At 36.1% G+C, this 20,633-nt stretch overlaps 1 protein-coding gene across 2 annotated transcripts in view; it reads left to right on the forward strand.

Annotated features, from left to right (window-relative positions):
• PHIP (pleckstrin homology domain interacting protein) overlaps nt 1–20,633 on the forward strand; it is a 107,276-nt gene that overhangs the window by 71,714 nt on the left and 14,929 nt on the right. For both annotated transcript variants that reach the window (XM_032183997.1, XM_032183998.1), the window contains exons 21-30: nt 5,526–5,666; nt 6,148–6,224; nt 6,937–7,168; nt 9,186–9,305; nt 12,856–12,963; nt 13,427–13,551; nt 13,724–13,806; nt 18,168–18,279; nt 18,493–18,554; nt 19,892–20,047. In XM_032183997.1, the coding sequence (XP_032039888.1) occupies nt 5,526–5,666; nt 6,148–6,224; nt 6,937–7,168; nt 9,186–9,305; nt 12,856–12,963; nt 13,427–13,551; nt 13,724–13,806; nt 18,168–18,279; nt 18,493–18,554; nt 19,892–20,047 (1,216 nt within the window). The remainder of the gene's footprint in view (nt 1–5,525; nt 5,667–6,147; nt 6,225–6,936; nt 7,169–9,185; nt 9,306–12,855; nt 12,964–13,426; nt 13,552–13,723; nt 13,807–18,167; nt 18,280–18,492; nt 18,555–19,891; nt 20,048–20,633) is intronic.

The raw sequence follows: 20,633 nt of genomic DNA on the forward strand, positions 1-20,633 counted from the left end.
TTCAAGGTGAAAAAAATTAAGATATTTTTAATTTTTAAAATTAAAAACAAGTGTCCTAGATTTGAATTATTTTAAATATATATATTTTTTATTTAAATAAATATAGCTTGTTTTATTTATCTGCCAGTTCTTGTACACAGAAGTGTGAAGCTCTTTGTCCTTTATTGTTTCGGACGTGGCCGTGGCAGAGCCAATGGGTGGGTTACCAGGATACCATAAATGTGGTAACTCTTTCTTTCTCTCAGGAATAATAGACGATGGCCCTCACAAATTCAGATTTTAAGAAAGTTTTTTGTTGAATTGAAGGGATGTATTTTAGAGTTGAATTACAGTCTTTCTTCAGTGTATTTAAACAATTGCATTGCTCAAGAGTTTTCCCTTTTCTCTAGCTACAGCTCGATCAAAAAATCCTTCCTGCTCTGTGAATTCCTACCAGCTTGCCCTTAAATTTCTCATTGGGTTATAGTTCTCCTAAAATATCACTGGGACATAAAAATAGCAGAGTAGACTAGTTGGTTCAGCATTTCAGTTTCAGCAATTGCTTTTATTACATCTTTGAAACAAAGAAAACAAACTTAATGTGGATGTTCTTTTAAAGAACTTTACTCAGATATTTTTTTTATTTTTTTTTTTAGTATCCTAAATTTAAAGACAGCACTGAACTCTTTGGGTTCCCATAGTTTGTGGATATTTGTACCCTTAAAATCTTACAGAGTGGAAGCTAGCATAGGAAAAGCTTTCTTCATTTTCTTATGTCGACCCAGAGAAGAGCGTGCCCTTTGTTTATCTCAGATCTGAAAGATCTCTGATCTGGATTCTGTGCCCTGAATGTAAGGTTAAGATAACTTGGCAACAAATCCTTCAGTGGCTTCCCACCTTTGTTCTGAGGAAATTGCAAACAGTCAAAGTCTCTGCACTTGTGTGTGAATAAGTTTTCCATAGAGTAAGTGTTAGTGAATTCAGTAACTATTTAAAGATGTTTAAATAAATCCTTCTTAAACCATGAGGATATGCAATAGCATCGTCAAAGAGAAAACTCATACTCTTCATTTGTTTATTCTTTCTTAAAGTCCTCTTTTCAGAGGACTTGGGTTGGTGAGAAGCTTAATGATAATTAAAGTACCTTGAGATAAGTCCTGAAGAGATTTGGAAATGAGTAGGTATCAAATGATATTATAGAATCACAGAATGGTTTGGGTTGGAAGGGAACCTTAAAGACCATCCTGTTCCAACTCCCCTGCCATGGGCAGGGACACCTCCACCAGACCGGGTTGCCCAAAGCCCCATCCAGCCTGGCCTTGGACACCTCCAGGGATGGGGCATCCACAGCTTCTCTGGGCAACCTGTGCCAGGGCCTCACCACCCTCAAAGTGAAGAATTTATTCTGAATATCTAATCTAAACCTACTCTCTTTTAGTTTAAAGCCATTCCCATTTCTCCTATCCCTACACTCCCTGACAAAGAGTCCCTCAGCCTTTCTGTAGGCCCCCTTTAGGTACTGGAAGGCTGCTGTAAGGTCTTCCTGGAGCCTTCTCTTCTCTAGGCTGACAACCCCAGATCTCTCAGCCTGTCTTCATAGGAGAGGTACTCCAGCCCCTTGATCATCCTCATGGCCCTCCTCTGGACTCATTCTAATTCTTTGCTGTCCTTCTTGTGCTGGGGGCCCCAGAGCTGAATGCAGCACTCAGGTGGGGTCTCGTGAGAGCAGAGGGGGAGAATCACCCTGCTGGCCACGCTACCTTTGATGCAGCCCAGGATAAGGTTGGCTTTCTGGGCTGCAAGCACCCATTGCCAGCTCATGTTGAGCTTCTCGTGAACCAGCACCCCCAGGTCCTTCTCCTCAGGACTGTTCTCAATCCGTTCTCCACCCAGCCTAGATTTGTGCTTGGGATTGCCCCAACCCAGTTGCCAATGGCCTCCGGAGGGCCCTGCCAACCTCACTCGTTCTGGAGTTCTGTGAAATAAAAACTGCTTTATGCACTAACAGCTTGGGGGTATTTTATTTGTCATCCAGGGGAGAACTCAGTGAAGAATGTTAAGATTGGGTAAAGTTTTATATTGACAACTTCAGTAAAGAAAACATCTCTCTCCAGAAAAATAAGAATGGACATTCACTACAGACCAATTTAAGTTCCAGAGAACTGGTTCTGATTAGGTAGAAGCATTTAAATAGCCTGTCTAGTCAGTACTTAAAGCAATTATGTAGACTATTTGGCAAACTGATGTTTTTCATCATAATGTTTCAATCATAATGTTGGGAAAATCATATACAGACCCCCCAAAAAACACCAGAATTTAATTTCTTTGTCTCAAAGAGGCTACGAGCATCTATTGATGTTGAGGTTCTGTTACCAGACACACACTTGTGATTGCTGCGATTTGACTTGCTAGTAAAGGTTGAGGAAAGAGGAACAATTCTCAGAGAGGAGATCCTGCTGGTGAAGAAATGCTATGAATTTTTTCTAGCTTTAGCTTCTCAAAATTACTGTAACCGTGTATAAAATCACAGCAAAACTGTGCTTCCTGGTAGACTCAAGGGTTTTAAGGACAGAAGAATTCAGTGCTCTAATGTGGAAGTTGTTCAGATACCAGTGAGTTTCCAGGGTATCAAATGATCCTTCATAAATGGTGTTAAGTCCCTCAGCTCCGTCCAGATGACACATTTGTGTCTGTCCCTTTCAAATAGAGGGAATACCATTACTTGTATTTCACAGAAAAACTGTTCTGACAGCAGCTGTAATTTCTAATGTATCTATAGATGTGCTCTAATATTGAATGGAAGCCTTGGATATGGTACAAGGTACTTGTCAGCATGTATGACTTCATCAAAGTATAAAGAGACAGTGATGATTGAGCCTCAAATCATAGGTAATCTTGGCTTTATTTTCAAACTTCCCATTAGAGTTAAGAGTGCAATTTCAAGCTCTTTCTTCAGGGTATATACTGAAAAAAGAAACCTATCAGTTGTGTTTCCTCAGTCATTGTTGCAGAGTTTGGTGATGGATCCCATTTTGCCAGAAAAGCTTATAATACCTCCTCTTTCCAGTCAGACCTTCATACTCTATCCTACTGCCACTCAACAACCACTGAATAAATGAGAATTTGCCTGACCTACAGCTTCTAATCATGTTTTGGTAAAGCTGTGTTGAGTAGGAGTGATGTTAAGTTACTTTTTTTTGGCAAGATGCGAAAGATATATACCTTTTGGTCCCTTTCCTGGTCCCTGCTTGAGCAGGGCAGCTGCACGAGATCAGCTCCAGAGGTGCCTTCCACCCTCAACCTCTCAGTGATTGTGTCATGGATAACAATTTTTTTTAAATTCTTGTTTTGATGCTGTATCTTTCCCAAAGCAGTCTGTTACGCTTTGGCATTGCCACAATGCAATATGTATGCAGTGATGTTACTTGCTTTGATAGGCACTTCCATGCAGGAGTGATTTACTTACTTTTTGTCAACCTCTGAACTGCCAAAAGAGAAGAAATCTTTCCAAAATCAAACAGCTGTGCAAAGCACCTCAGTTTTTCAGGGAATCCATACTTCCAGTGTAAGTAGGGTAAAGCTGTATTTATAATAACCATTTGAGAAACAGAATGAATAGAAGTGTGGGTGTACATCTTTAGGAGCTTTATTTCTAGAAAGAAGACAAAAAATAGTGTAGTTGTAATGCAGCTTCTGCAAAATGCATCCTTGCTATTATAAGCAGTACTGGACTGGTTGGTTTCATTGGGTTTATGCGATCCCGTTTGTGTTGCCTGCGCTTCATCACACAGCATTTCATGATGCTAGGAGCTGGATGGGCTTTATAAAAAGGCAGTGATTCCCAGCAACTATTCTATGGAAGTAGCAGAAGCAAGTTGTTGTAATGTTGGCTTTTTTTGTCCTGTCTGCTTCAGCAATCAATCTTGAGAGCTTGACAAGAAGTGAGCAGCCCCAGAAGGCTGGGGGGCAGAGCATAGCGTGTGGTGGGCTCAGCAGCTGGTCTTAGGGCTGCCTTAAAGCTGTTCTGAGTAAGGTCAAAGCAGCTTGAGGAGATCTGCGATGTGCTGCCAGTTTGAATCCAGAAGAAGGAATGCCCCAGGTTTCAAAAGTCTGGGCAATCTTGAAATGCTGATTACTTGAGCAATCCTGATAGAAGTGTCTTCCAGTAGCTGCACTGTCAGCTTCTCAGGAAGAAGACGCTGGTGACTTCCCCAGTTTTCACTGGACAGAACAAAGGAAATTCAGAGCTCACTTATGAGAGCACAGGGCAGTGTGTGTTGGTCCTATGCACTTTGGTGAAACCAGTAATGTAATTGCACAGATCTACCGAGGTGAACAGGGGCACTCATTCCTCAAAAAGGCGTGTGTCTTTCAACATGGATGGTGGGAGAAGAGCTCTAACTATCAGTCTTCTGCATTCAGCTAAGGAAAACCAAATCTTAGATACAGCTTATTAACCAAGCTTTACTACAGTTTTCAACAGAAAGTAGTTTTTGTTCTTGGAGGGAAAATTTAACATTACGAAAAGCAACTTTCATCATTTAGGACAGAATAGATCTCACTGCTCCAGAAGAAAAAATGTAAGAGGAGTAGGTACAAGCAACTTATCCTACTAGAATGCTCAGATAATATCAGCGCCTTTCTGTGGTCTGTTCCAGTTCTTCTTGCTTCATCTCTGGTGTTGTTTTTTCAACCATATCAACACTTAATAATAGATATCTGAGATTTCCCTTCTGGAAGAATTAGAGCACTGGGGAAGCATACCACCTGGTGTAGCATCAAAAGAATACAGAAGCTATTTCGCTGGGACTGACCAAGTCCAAAGTTCAAGTACGCATACCAAAAAAAAAACACAACAGAAATTGAGATCATCATGCTTAAATTTTTATAAGGGTGGGGGACTAATACAGCATTACATTCATGTATTAAGAGCAAGTGTTCACATTACATATTCTAAGCTTCATAAGAACTCAGATTCTTTACGACTGACTTGTATTCATTTGAACTGTTCTGTGATCATCTTACCATTTAAAGGCCATTTCTTGTTATACAGGGGTGACTGTAACCAAGGGATGCATTAATGTATGGTCTCTCTCTTCTAACAGATCTGACCCTTCAGATGCAATATGACACATGCTAGAGCTCTCTGTAGGAGTCCCCTTTCTGCTGGGCATTTTCATTAGTGTAATTTTGAGCTGTTACAAACTCTTAGCAGCCTATTGGTTAACTCTCTATGTACCGTGTTGAGAATGATGAGTATTAATGATTCAAGATACCAATTTGTTATTCATATTTGGGAAGAAAATTTAATTTGTCCAGAATATACTGAACTACTTGTTGCTTATATTCAGGTATTCATGCATGTGTTTTATTCACCAGCTTTAGTTGTGGACTTGTGACTTGTTTTGAATTTTCTGATGTTGAAACTTGCATCCTTTTGCTACTGCAAAAGTTGCTTCCTCCGGTACTACTGCTAAATAAAATTCTATGTATTAGTAAAATAGTATGCTCACAAATGATCTGTTTTGATTTTCATGTCTTCACAGAACCATTCTCATGATCATTTACTAGACACCAGTGACTCAAAAAAACAGCAAGCTAACCAGCACAATTACCGTACAAGATACGCATTAGAAGAAACTGCACGGCCTCCTGAAGAGTTAGAAAATGGACACAGTTCCTCAGATGTAAGATCCTTAGTCATAAAGCAGTCTTATAAATTCCTTTTCTATTTGTTAAGCTTCTGCTTCAGCTAATTAAACTGAGAGTATTTAAACTTAAAGTGAGTATTTGAGGTTTGTCCCAATTTCTATTTGATAGTAATTGAAAAGATGGAGAAGTACTACATTAAAAACATTTGGAAATAATTTTTCCAAAGGTAAGCTAGCCTTTTTAAATGGAGATTGAGAAGCACTTATGTTTCCACTGGCTATATGTTAAAAAATGTGGCTCTCCATTGTGCATGTCTCCAGGTATAGATACTTTATTTTTTTCATTTAGTCTGTTAAAGTGAATATCTGCACATTAAAACGTCTTTTAACAATGTAAAACTTTTCTAATGCTGTGTTTATAAGATATGTAAAGCCTAGAATCATTTCTGAATTCTGAAGAAAACGCATTGTCTTTCCCTCTCCCTACCCGTTCCTTCTCCTCCCCACACTTTTTTAGGAAGGAGAAGCAGTTGTCGCCAGTGGTGGAACATCAGAAGATGATGAAAGAGCATGGCATAGTGATGGCAGTTCTAGGTAAGTGGCAATATAACCTTACAAAGTCCTGCTTATAAATGTTAAATATTCTTGTCTTCTTGGTAAACAATTAATTAAGTAGTAACTAAAACATGTACATTTAGAAGACAACAAGGAACTTAAAACTTTCAGGATTTCATTTTCATCTGTATTATTGATTTTCTAAAATTCAGGAAATGTTTCACCCTTGTTTGCCAGCAGCAGAATTATTTCCCATTAGTTTTGCAGGATGGTTTTCTTTGCAGGCATGTTTCAGGCCTGCAATAGTACATTCTTGTGACTGCCTCTGCTGGCCCTTGGTCTGAAATTAAAGCAAAGATTGAAGTAGTTTCAACCCATTCTTTGTTTCTTCCTGAGCAGATATTTTTTGCTAGTATTTTTTCAAAGTTCTTCAAAGCCAAAAGTCATGAGAACAATATCCAGGCTTTAAAATGTATCATCTTGAACTGACCAAGTGAATTTAAGGTTCATTAGTTATACTAAAAGATGCTTCTTACAAAATTGATTGATTGATTTCAAGGCTTTTGTTTTACTACCATTTAATTTGTAGTTAGAATATAGGTTTTTAGGAAACGTTTTTAAACAAATTATAGTTACCTAGACTGTTAACTCTAATCTTGGATTGGATCATATTATATAAACTTATGTTCTCTGAATAGCTTTTCATCTTCTGCTTTTTAATATCTTTATATCTTTTGCATGTCATACGTAGTGACTACTCCAGTGATTATTCTGACTGGACAGCAGATGCAGGAATCAATCTGCAACCACCAAAGAAAATACCTAAACTTAAAACAAAGAAAGCAGAAAGCAGTTCAGAAGATGAAGAAGGACCTGAAAAACAAAAGAAGCAAATTAAAAAGGAAAGGAAGAAAGGCAGTGAGGAGAAAGATGGACCATCAACATCACCAAAGAAGAGGAAACCCAAAGAGAGAAAACAAAAGGTTAGATGCACTTCGTATGTTGAAGGATGTTTACTCTTACTGTCTTAGACAAAGTTAGATGATTCAGTTACGTATGTAGCTTATTATTGTGTAATTTGAAAACTTGTCTTTTACTAGTTTTTACTGACTCTTGTAAGTCAAATTTTAGATTCTTCTAATTATATGCTTTCTAAATATAAGGCATTTCACTTGCAAGACATTTTTATGTCCTTAAAGCCATGCTACCTCAGACCAGAAATTTCTTTTATAGAGATATACCAAGTATTGGTGTAACATGTCCCTGTTTTTTTTTTTCAGCTGTACTTGACAGTCTCCTCACTTCATTCCAACTTCTTTTTAAGACTGAACAATCATGTCTTTTTTTTTTTTTTTTTTTTTTTTTTTCAATTCCATTATGTGTGATATTTGCATAGAGTACAGGGCTTTTTTTCAGTGGTAGGGCAGACTCAAACATGCTTACTCTGACAGGGAGAGAGTTTGGGGAGATGAGATATAAAAGCTTTTATAAGCCTTGTTGAGAAACAAATATATACAGAATGATTTCCGTCCTTATTTTGTTGCAGTGAAACCTCCAATGACAGGCATGAAACTCAAAAAAGATCCTTTCCTCATTCTGCTCCTACCCCCCAAAACCAAACCTAAAACTAAACCTGAGTATGGAATCAGGTTATGGAGCTGATTAGTAAGGGATTTAGCAGAGTTTCGGAAATTACTAGACAAATTCACAGGGATTAGTCTCTTTCTTATTGAATGTGATTATTAACTATGGTTGCCTGAGTTCAGGCTTGGCTTCATGAAGGTTGTAAACTGCTGATTAATGTGTGAAATTATAGCAACAGAGGAATTTGTTAAAAGATTGCTTATTTTCTCCTTCCCATAATTCACCAATGAGCTAGATGGAATTAGCTCTGACATATTACATCATTTTTTCATAAGACAGCCCTGTTTGAACCTGAAAATCCATAACACGTTTCTTTATCAGTGATTTATTACACTGGAACAGTTCTGTTTTGATTTTGCTGTTGTTGTTTTTAATTGTGTTTATGCTTTGTCCTGTGATAAATTCCAGTGGTGCTCTCAAAGTAGGCCCCATTCTGGTGAAACCACGTTTTAATTTGTGCCCAGGAATGAAATCTGGACTATCATTATTTGCACTCTGGGCATGCGTGGTCTTCTGTCAGTGGCCACGTAGCTTTCTGTACACATACAAGGTTCTGTTAAGAATTCTAAAGCAACCTCGCTTGGATGGTTGTGCAGAAACTTTTATTTACCTAATCCAGGTCATTTTCACATGCTTTACCTCTCTGTACACTCATTAATCTATTTCTCCCCATTTTACAGAGTTCCTTAATGGGAGGGAACTGTATAGTTGCAGTGTCTTGTGGGCCAAGACAACCATGTGATTGTCTCACTAGTTAGACTTTTTTTTCAGCCTAAGACATATTATCTCACTAGTTAGATCAAGTCTGATCAAAAATAGTTTCCAGTCCTCCTGAGGTGCTTGATTGTTTGCTGCCTGTTATCTTTAAGGGATGGAGGTTTGAAACATACCTTTAATAAGGAGAAGGAATGGGAAAGATAACTGTAGAAACTGTTCTCTGCTTACTGAATCTAAATTTGTATTACTAAATACAAATTTGTGATTATGGCTTCTGAATACAAAAAGGTTAAAAGTGAAGGCATGCGTGCAGTTTTTTAGATCATATTTAACAATATTTGCTGTAGTGTTTCAATATTTTGTCTAACTGGTTAAAAAGAATGATGTATTTCAGTTTTAGTTTTCTGGGAATGAGCTGTAAATGCACAAGGTTGTTATTTAAAAAAAAAAAACTTAGTTCTTTAGATTGTTACTGTAAGCTGTAATTAAGATTTATTTTCACACTGACAGTAAGTTCCTTTTTACTTTAAATATATTAAAGGAATGGCAGTCAATTTTTGAAAAAGCACTTCCTAAACATAGGAATGCCCCAAATGTTATTTTTTTCTCATATTAATCTTCTGCGTGCATTTTCTTTAGAGGCTGGCCGTAGGAGTTCTGGCAGAAAATGGTTTGACACTGGAAGAATGGCTGCCTTCAGCATGGATTACAGACACTGTTCCTCGCCGATGCCCATTTGTACCGCAGATGGGGGATGAGGTATTGTAGTTTTTCCTCTGTGTTCTTCCTTCTTTTGGCTTGTTTTTGTCTTTTTTTTTTTATCTTCATCTTTGCATTTTTTTCCAGAGATTTAATACCATTTATTATTGGCATATTTTGGATTTTCTTTGATCAGGCTAAAATTTGCATTTGCTTCCAATATTCTCTCCCATACTTAAAAAATGTTCTGCACACAATGTTGCTTTGACCTTTTTCTTCCGTGCTGTTACAGTAACATTCCTTCTTGAACTATATTCAGTGTGTGATTTACGGCACGCTTATACAAGCTGTCTGAGATGCTTTATCTAGTACGACTAGGCCTTTGTGGTAGAGCATCTTGCACCCCGAAGAATATGTACGAAATCAAATAGGAATTCAAGTATTGTTTGGAGAACTTCATTTTGGGATTTGAAGTAAAAACTGGGAATTAAACCTTTTTATAAAGAAAAGAGAGGAAGAAAATGAAGACAAGCTCTGATGCTGTTCTTTTTCATGTACGTTGCTGATGCCAGAAAACTTCTACTCGTCTCTTAAGTCAGAAAACCACAAGAATAATTTTGTATATATCCATTTTACATGAACTAAACTAAAAACATGTTGTAAACATGGTTCAGATGTCTCGGAATACAATAGCAAAAAGACGCTCGCCAATTTCTACTTTGGAATATATGAAATGTGAACAGTACAGTGAATTTCATGAATAAGTATCAAATAGAAAGTAATACTGAACATCAGAGTCTGTGCATGTTTCCTAAATTCCCCCAGGTTAAAATAAGAGGAAATAGCTGGCTTATGCTGTAATGTGTAGTCTGTTGGCTCTTCAAGGAGCAACATGTTTCAGAGGTACTAAACAGAGTTCTTGTATAGCTCAGATCTTTAGAACATAGTTGGAGAAGTACTTGACTTGGTGACAAAGTTGGTTAATTTGCTCCTGAGCTGCAGGCATTTGTTGGTATCACCTTACAAACTGAATGGAGAGCAGTGGCTGCATGTACAAGAAGTTTTGCTTTTGTTTTTAGTGGACAACCTCACTGATCCAGTTTGCAGCATAACTAAGCAAGTTATCACTAGTGAGCAAGGAAAATAAACATGTTTTGGAGACTGTGCTGCTCAAAAGATCAAATCTAAACAAATATATTTGGTGCCTGATAGCATCTGGATACGGTGAAGCAGCCAGGGATTTATCTGTACCACATTACCCAGGAGACTTTGGCATCATACCCCAGTTTAGTAAGATAAACTCCGGTGTTTGGTTTGGCAGCTGCTGAATAGCTTTTGCACTCTGTACTAGGAATATTTAAGTAGGCTACATTCTTTTGCTGAAAAATTCTTCATATTGGTGAACAGGAAATTTCCTATGCTGCATCTAGAAAGCAGGACTAGTTGCATCAATAGAGGATACATTAGTAATCAAGCTGCTTAGTCTAAAATGCTCTCTGTCGTTTGCTTTTCACGGATTTGCTTTAAGATGATGAATAGCCTCTTTTCACTAGAAAGTTACTTTTGAGATCCACAGAAATAAAAGAGAGGTTTAATTAGAGAAATATGGTGAGAGAAGTAGTCTCCTGTGGGCTTGGAATGTTTTGGTGGGATGTTTGATATATTTCGTAAGATTTGGAAGGAGAGAGTTTTCAAATTTGTTCTCTTAACAGCTGTGCAAACAAGTAAGAAACAAAAGTAGTGCTATATTTAGGCATACCGAGTATGTAAGAATAGCACATACCATCCCTTTGCCCTTTTTGAATATTTAAAGGCCTTTGTCATGTGTCTTGAGGAATAGGGGAAACATACAAAAGACACGGGACTCTAGTTTTGCCTGGCTGATTACCCAAGTACAGTACATGGTCTTTGTAATATTCTGTTTTTAGCGCGATAAAGAACATTTGTGTCTGGGTACTGCCAATAATATCCAGAAGCAAAATCTTGATCAAGATTAAAAATACAATTTCCTGGAAAAGAGCACGAAGTATTTTTTTCCACAGACATCTTTCGGAGTTGTTGTTTTGATGGAAGGCACAGTGCGTGGAGCAGTTTTCAAAGGAAAATATTCTGCTTTTGTAAACGATGCATTATTGTAGGTTTAGGAGAAACAATAAATGTAGAAGGAACTATTTGTAGCCTGAGCCATTCAGCTGATTTTGTTGTTGTTATTTATCAACACATTAAGGTGTAGGAAACAATTATCATAATGTTGGAAGTGTAATTTAACTTGGTATTATTTTAGAGGAGTCTCCTAGAAGCCTCTGTTCCTCTTCCTGCCATTTAGGTTCTGACAGTGCATTGACTTCTATGCCTTCTGTAGCTGCTGTGCTCTTTTTTTGCTTTCTGGGTATTACGCATTTCAAATACCCTGAAAAGAAAGGTTATAAGGAGTTTGTGGTGTGAAGTAAAGCTTAAGAGTCCTCTATTTAAAAGAAGAAGAAAAAAAAAAGCTATATGAAAGTAAGAAAAGTCAGTAACAGTTAATGTAGAAACTTGGCAGATACTATTTATAGTATTTTATGATAGAACATTTTTGTGAAGCATGTAGAAATACAGATATTAGTGTTTGTCTTTATAAATGTATTTTAAAACTTATAGAGGGCTGTTTACTCTTCTTTTTTTTGTTGTTATTTTATGCCTTTGCATTTAAGCTATTCTTCTTTCATCCTACTTGGTAGAAATCTCATGTTTATGGTTTCGGACCTTTTTAAAGGATTTTTATTTGGTGTGCACTATGCTTAGCAGATACCTCTTTATAAGATCTTTGTTCTAATTAGTTTGAAGAAGCTCAGTTTTGCATTTCACAAACATTCCTTGAATGTAAGTTTAAGATTTTTGGCTTACTTCTTTATTGCAATAGCGGTTTTTAACAAAAGCACTCATCCAAGCGGTATCAGGATCATTGTAAAACAAAGAAGAGTCTAGGTGCCTGAATTGTGGAAGTTTGTAATGGATAGATTTGAAAAAAATTGTCATAAGCACTTGAAATGTCTATTTTTGGTTTGTTCTCATCTTTGTTAGGCTGTTTGGTGGTATGGAAATGAACACCGAGATCTTACCAGTAGAATAGCCAGTAGTTGAATTTTCCTTTTAGAATATATATCTTGTTCAAAAAAGATGCAATTAACTCAATTTTAGGGATGGTTGATTGTCATCTTAGGGCTGTCTTACAGTGGTGAGCAGGTGGATTAGTGGGATTTATGTTACTGCCATTGAATTGTGCTGTAGTGTGATGACTAATAGCTGGTTTTGGTTTTGCTACTGATGTTCCGGTTTCACATGTTTCACTGGTTCGTTTCACTGTTTTTGCATTTTAGGATATTTTGCTCGTATTGAAAATGGTATCCTTCCCCACTTTTTTCTGTAAAAGGGGAAAGTTTCTATGATACCTGCTTTGACTGTCTACTTAATTTTATTTGAGAACCTGTGACTTATGCAGGAAAAACAGACAGCAAAGACAAAAATGGTAAAAGAGAGAATACATGCATTACATGGCAGCAATACACTAGCATTTTTACTTATAAAAGTCTTCATAACTTCTAAGATAACAGTCCCATTTCACTCCTAGGTCTACTATTTCCGACAAGGTCATGAAGCATATGTTGTAATGGCTAAGAAGAACAAAATATATAGTATTAATCCCAAAAAACAACCATGGCATAAAATGGAATTACGGGTATGATTTCTTTTTCATTTTTGTTCAGCATCTTAATGTAAAAAAAAGTTTGGAAACTAACAAAACAAACTTAAAGAAGATTCTTAATGCAGATTATTTCTGATACTGTGCTCTTAATATTTTAGATAGATGGAAGGGGAAAAAGTTAACGTAACTGTCAAATGAAATAAGATCTTAAACTGTACTTTTTCTTTGAAACATTTTAGCAAGTTATGCTAAAATCATGCTTGGTCAGTTTATGCCGATTTTATTTTTAATTTGGTTACATCTCATAGCAGCATATTTTTGAAACAAGTTACAATACAAAGTAATACCTTGGTTTGAAAGACTAAATTTCTAGTATTTGATTTTGACATGTTTTGGCAAAAATCTGGTATTTTCAGTATACCTATATTTTCACGTTTCAGAAAGTTGCTAGTCATCGTAACTTCCGTGATGGTATGTAATATTTTGTTGATTCCAGGAGCAAGAGTTGATGAAGATAGTTGGGATTAAGTATGAAGTGGGATTGCCTACTCTCTGCTGTCTTAAACTAGCTTTTCTTGACCCGGATACGGGTAAACTAACTGGAGGATCGTTCACCATGAAGTAAGCACTAGTATATTCAAATTACTTTTCTGTAATTTTGGGTTATTTTGAAAGTCAACGTCATGACTGGAACTTTTGCTTTTGAAGTTTTGAATTCAGAATGTTGAATTATGCTTTACTTCCTGCTCTTGCTATTGTATTGCTTATTAGCTTTGTGTTCTGTTGTCATTAGGTACCATGACATGCCAGATGTCATAGATTTCCTAGTTCTGAGGCAGCAGTTTGATGATGCAAAACATAGACGATGGAATATAGGTGAGTTGTGTGAGTTTGTTTGGGCTTTTTAATGGTTTGTGTTTACATGTCTCCCTGGTTTCATGATAAGTTATTACAAAGTAGGTTATGGTAAATAAATCCTTAATACTATGATGGAAATGGAGGAAAAGTTCTGGCCATATTTGGATGTGGAGTCCCGCTTTGTCCTTGACTGAAGCTACAGGCAAGTAAACAAAACATAAAATGTGTTTTGTAAAAGAAAAATAAATCTCACTTGTGTGTTTGCAGGGAGGAATGAAGAATAAATTTTTAGAAATACAGTGTTTATTATAATGTTCAGGTGTTTATCGGAAACTAATAATTTACTTTATCCTATCTGTGATTGAAAGCTCTCTTAAAACTACATTGTTACTAGAGGTTTTTTCCCCAGGTTTTTTCAGGCCTGCTTATTTCTGGAAATACAGAAACACTTTATCAGGCATTTAATATTTATATTCTCTAGATTGCACAAAGAAAATGCCTTTCCCATCTATTTTTGACTTGTTTGAGTAAAGCATTGTATACTGGAGAATGTTAATAACAGGCAAGTCCTCCAGTCAGATCAGCTTCCTAGTCATCTTTTCTGTGCAGTAGCAAAGATCACCTTTTAACAATGAAATCTAACTAGGAGGAGAAAAACGTGCGGTACAGCAAAATGATTCTCTAAAGTGTGTTTTTTTCAGGAGGTCGTGAAATTCATGTTCTTATTCCTAAGAACATCCTTAGATTGTCGCTGAAACTTAAAAGATTGAGCAAGTATTACTGATTCTTCAGAGTTCAACATGAGTTCTGTTCCCCTAAGAGAGTAATCTGTTTTTGATACCATGTTTGTAGAATTACAGACACCTTTTAAGTCCTCTCTAGTATCTCAGTATATTTTGTAGTGACAAGCTCCCGAAAGTGAAATATTGATAGCCTACTTTTTTTTTTTTTTTTTTAAACCAATTCTCAAATTCTCAGTGTTAAACACATCTTCTGTAAACTAGCAATGATTGATGTACACATTCAATTCCTTCGGCTCTCCTACTCATGAGCTGTGACTAGCATATACGCAGCTGACTTGGTGGCACTTTTTACTGCTTCAGGCAAAGCATCATATAAAAGAGTGGAGGATTTTATTGTAACAACATGATGGTACATCTGATTGCCTGTTCAGAACGAACTGGTATAATACATATTTCTGCAAATACACTGCATCCCTTCATCTATACGCATTATTTCCTTTTTGATGTCCTCTCCTAAGTTCATTGTGACTAAGTAGCCTGAAGAAGTGGCACAGATGGATGTTAGATGCTCTTTCTTATTGATTCTTACCTGATTTTTCTGCCAGAAAAGATGAATTGATATCCTGTCCTTTGCACATCATGACATCCTTGCTTAGTGTGTGTATGCATTGACAATATATAAATTACATAATGCCCTATTAGTACTTTACATGAACTTGTCAAAAAGAACAGCTAGCCTTCAGATCTATAGGGAATATAGTAAAAATTTTAGGCTTCCGAATCAGTAGGAAAATGTCCCTCAATTTCCTCTTTAAAGATCATTACAGCTGAAAGATCCCTTAATTGTCAGGCTTGGTTAACACCTACAAAGATGTCACCATGCTTTGCTGTTTCTTGACAGGTATGGATCTGTGGTCTTCTTCTCTGCCACAATGTAAATGTTTTCCCACAAGTTTATGGCAGCAGTAAAATAATGAGTGCCATACCTCATATGTGAACAGCCTAGCCAGAAGTCAGTTGTCCTAACAGAAATTCAGGAGTAGTGGAGGAAACTTAAATTGTTAGCCCTTCTAACAAGGGCTCAAGGTTATGAGCACAGGTAGCATCTCCTTCCTAGGCTGTCAAGTATATTTCCAGAAACTTGAAGTGTAGAAAGTATTTTTGTAAGCACCAGAAGCATTTATCAAGCTTTCAGTGCAAATAACTTGAGTTTCAGGTCAACACTAATACAGAGTTTGTAACTCTGACAACTGTGTTCATTGTTCAGTTCCTCTTCTGGGTGGTAAGAGTAGCAGTAAAATAGTCTCCTTTTGTGAGACAGTATGAAATGGTAAAGCAGAGATAGCAAAAACACTGATAAAATTGTTACAGCTCTTCCAGGAATCTTCTGAAACACTACCCTTGTCTCTACTTGACACTGTTGATACTTTACTAGTGTATGCTTATTTACTTGGAACAAACCCTGCCCTGTTTTGTTGCACTGTGGAATACGATATATAAATGTTCCATGCAGTTCTGGTTTGTTTTCTCAGGACCACTGTCATTATCATTTCTTATTCCTTTATGATTTCTGCCACTTAGCCTGCAAATCAATATTTTTAGAGCTATTCTTTAGAGAGTTGCTGAATATTAAATTTTCTGGCTCCACTTTAAGTCATTAAAACATTGATCTCTTAACGATCCTTGGTGGTGGTGGGCTTTTTGTGTTTTTTGTTTTGTTTTGGTTTTTTTTTGTGGTAGACTTTTGGTGGTGGTGGTAAGAGGAAGAATATTTACTTACCTGCAGCATTTATAGTTTCTAATACTAAGGGACCCTGTGTTTTAAATGTATTAATCCTTTTAAAAAGAGCATTCTTCTAAAGGTTGAGGAGTTTTGGGTTCTTATTTCTACTTAGATTCTATTTATTGCATATCATTGTCTTATAGTTCAACTAGAATACAAATATCTGGGCTAAAACCTATTCTGATAGGATTCCTTGAGCTTTTGCTATACATATAAGGTAGGTGTACATATAAGATAGGTGATACATGTCTCTTATGTATCAGCTACTTTAAGTTCAACATATGTTTTATATCTCCACCAAGCTAATATCATCTGGTGATACTCAGTTTTGGAAAATTATGCTAAATCCCTCCATTACTTAGAAGTTTCCATCTAATATCTACATAGATGGCTTTCTAGTATCCCACGGATAAAATGACAGAGGTCACTGGAGAGATGGTGATTGAGGAGACTGTTCTGTGAGTGTTTTCATTCACATGCACTTATTTTAGCATTCTTATTTAGCACTGGAATGCTCTGGCTTTTGAGAAATCCAAAGTTGACTGCCGGTGTATACAGTCCTTTAAGTGGTTTTGAACTGCTTAGCACTGGAAAGGCACTCACAATTGTGCCTACTCACATTTCTTTGTAAAACTGCTTGGGAGACTGATCTTTAAGAGCTCTGTGGACTAATTTATTCCTTTAAAATAGATCATCAGCCCTTGTTTAAATTTCTGATCTTGCTTTTAAGATATCTGTGGTATGAATGACTTGGTTCTATTGCATTTGGCACAACTAGGACTTAGTGGAAGTTTTGTATTTGTCCTAGAATTACATAAATGGAACTAATCCATTAAACTAAAAAAAAATAATCAGTACACATTTTGAGAACATTTTGGGAATATACATAGTTGTTAATAATTCAGACAACTTCAGCAAGCACTTGAGCAGAATGTTGTGGGTTTTTTCCTTTTTTGTGGAAATACTGGGGAAAAAAAAACCCTACAGAAGGTGATAAAGTATCTACATGTATAGTCTTCAAATCCCATGAAACCAAAAAAAAAAAAATGCTGTTCTTGGAATCTCAGATTTAAATTCCATTTGTTCTTGGATTGAGTTAACTGAGTGTTTCACTAAAAAAAATTGTTTCTAAATTTTGTAGCCCGTTTTACAGAAAATATTAGAAATTATGGTGATGTGTGTAACATATTCGGATGTCTCTTTTTTTTTTAATAACACTTCTGACCTTTTTGCTCAGCTATACGAATGCTTTGCAGTAGTAAAACCATTTCAAATCATCCTAAGTGACTTTGCTAACCTTTTGAAGAAGCATTAATAAATGTGATTCTTGTATCAGTCATATTGCCTGCATTAGTAAAGGGAATAATTGTCTAAGTTGTGTTTGGAAGTTGTTTATACACACAGCTGAAGAACACCAGAAACCAAGGAGGATGAGCTCAGCAGCATGTAAATGTATTCCCTGTACAGGGGTGTCAGTGCGCAGTTATTTTAAAATAGTGTGTAGTATTTAATGCAAGTAGATTGTAGTTTTAAAGATACAGCATTTGCATGTTTCACCTTTATATGAAATTAAGAAATAAATTCATATATAAAAGTTAGGTGGATATATTTGCAAATCATCAATTGCTTCTGTCTATGCTAATTATTAACTGTTTCATTTAGGTTTAAAGGCAGCATTCAGATTTTTTTTTTTTTTTTTTAAAGAATATGATTCATATTTGTCTGTTGGTGCTGCAAATGTTTAAAGAGGTTTCTGTATTCAAGATCTAGCTGAATGTATCTGAAAACTGCTTTACAGAGGAGGAGGAAGGAAGGAGCTTGTATTGATGAAATTATTTTGTGTTCTTACCTAGGTGATCGTTTCAGATCAGTAATAGATGATGCTTGGTGGTTTGGAACAATTGAAAGCCAGGAACCTCTTCAGCCCGATTATCCTGACAGCTTGTTTCAGTGCTACAATGTCTGGTTAGCAAACTTATCTAAAATCTTTTATTTTAATTAGATATTTCATTTGAAGTACTGACTGAGCAACTTCCTTTTATTAAATTCAATCAAGCATCTCACTGTACCAGTTTATTTTAATATTCTGTAATAAATAAATAAGTTATGCTACAGATATTAAATAATTACTTTGTTTAAGCTGTATTAGTAGATAATTTAAATGTGGTTATTTTTAAGCTGGGACAATGGGGATACCGAGAAGATGAGTCCTTGGGACATGGAGCTGATACCAAGTAATGGTATGGTACATTCATAATTTAATTTGCTTTAAGAGTTTTTATGAAGAAGTAAAAAAATGTTGTGTGATTTCACCAGTTAAGGAGTGTAGTACCACCAACCAGTTGCATCTAAATAACATTGTGAATTATTAAAATAAATATGTATCAACATAAATAAACTGATCTTTCCTTTAGGAAAGACATACAACCATACTCAGACAAACAAAACATATGTTAGATTTAGCCGCTAATGGTACAAAATCTCAAAATAGATGGCATACAGTTGCAATTAACTTCTCGTACAGTTAGACAGGTTTGAAGATAGACTTGTGCCCGTGTCAGCTGTAAGGAAGCTGACTGTTCTGCAAGCTGTTAGCCTGCCGGCAGGTAATCAATGCATTAAAGACTCAAGATGCACCAGTGAGAGAGTTTGATAATAGTAGGATTTGCTGCCTGTCTGGTTCAGAAATTGTTGCTGTTAGGCATTGTACAGAGTACAAGAAACCATAAATATTTTTTATTCTTTTAAGCTGTGCACATTTCAAGTTTTTGTTCCATTTCAACCTTTCTTTTAATGAGTACCTCTTACAAGTCAAATACAGAAGCTAGTGTGATAACATGACTAAAGTAAGTAACTGGAACAGGCAGACAACTGAACCTGAACCTGAATTTGTTGCTGTGTCCATAAATACTGATTTTTGTTACACTTCCTTTAAAAAAAAAAAAAAAAAAAAAAAAAAGAGAGAGAGAGAGAAAGTTAGAGGAGCACTGTGCATCATTCTGTTACATTATGAATTTATTCAATGTCAGCAGGCCCTGAAGAATGCCAGGGTGATGGTGTTTCAGTTTGCTTGCTCAGTAGCTCTGCTTTTAGCATTTGACCTCACAAAACTGGCAGTGTAGAACCACTAAATGGAGACTGGTTAATAAACCAGTCTAACATCAAAGCCATTATCTTAAATTCCATCTGAAAATCATCAACCGCAAATCCTAGTTACATTATGAAGAATTTAGGGTTTTAAGAAAAACAAGCAACGTGAACTTCAGTTATGATAAAGGATTACCTTAGTTGGTTCTAAAATAAATTCTACAGTTAGCTATTTGGAAGAAAGTAAATCTTGTTTAATGGAGGACTTGTACACCAAATTGCATCATAAAGATTTAAATCTTACATACAACAGTAGAAGGGATTCTCAATGTGTCAAAAATGTTTTTGAGCAAATCAGGAACTATGCATTTGTCTTGGTTAGTAGAAAGATGTTATGTATATTTGAATTGATTTTTCTCAGTTACGTGGACTATGTATTTCACCAGATACAAAGATTTGTATTTTATTTAGTTTTCGTGTTACGTTCTAGCTGTATTTCCAGAAGAACTAGGAACTAGTGTTCCTTTAACAGATGATGAGCGTAGAACACTGCTGTACAAACCTCTGGATGGAGAATGGGGCTCCAGGACACGAGACGAGGAGTGTGACAGAATTATTGCAGGGATAAACCAGCTCATGACTCTAGGTAAATTCTGAATGTTATAGAAAACATTTTTGTGTTATGTTTTACAGACTATGCTCACGTATACTTCTGAAATTACCAATATCAGTAACTGTTATGTCATGAAAAAATACACCTTTAACTTCCTGATTAACTGGAATAAAACTTTCTCATAGCACATTTTAAATGTTTCATATAGTAAGTACACATAAAAGCCTACACTTTCTCTTTGATTTCAAAGATAACTATATTTTTTTGGTAGATAATTTGACATACACTAGGGGTTTGGGTCTTGATAAAAACAACTACTTGATTTTGACATTGTGAAGTACAGGCTGAATCACAAATCTCTTGTATGTTCTGTGATAAGCTGCCAGTCTTGGTTCTTGGGTAACAGCAATCATAAATTACATATATATAGGTTGTCACAGATTATTACTTTTATGATTTTGAATTACTCAAAGTGACAAGTTTCACAAATCCCAGAAAATTATTGAAATACATCTAGTACCTAAATATCCCACATAACGACTTCTTTCATGACACACTTAGTAAGAAGCTTTCTATTGCTTCCAAAAGAAACAAAATACCTACATAGTGAACCCATCCA

This window comes from Aythya fuligula, chromosome 3 (assembly GCF_009819795.1).
Source record: "Aythya fuligula isolate bAytFul2 chromosome 3, bAytFul2.pri, whole genome shotgun sequence".
NCBI classification, from domain to species: domain Eukaryota; kingdom Metazoa; phylum Chordata; class Aves; order Anseriformes; family Anatidae; genus Aythya; species Aythya fuligula.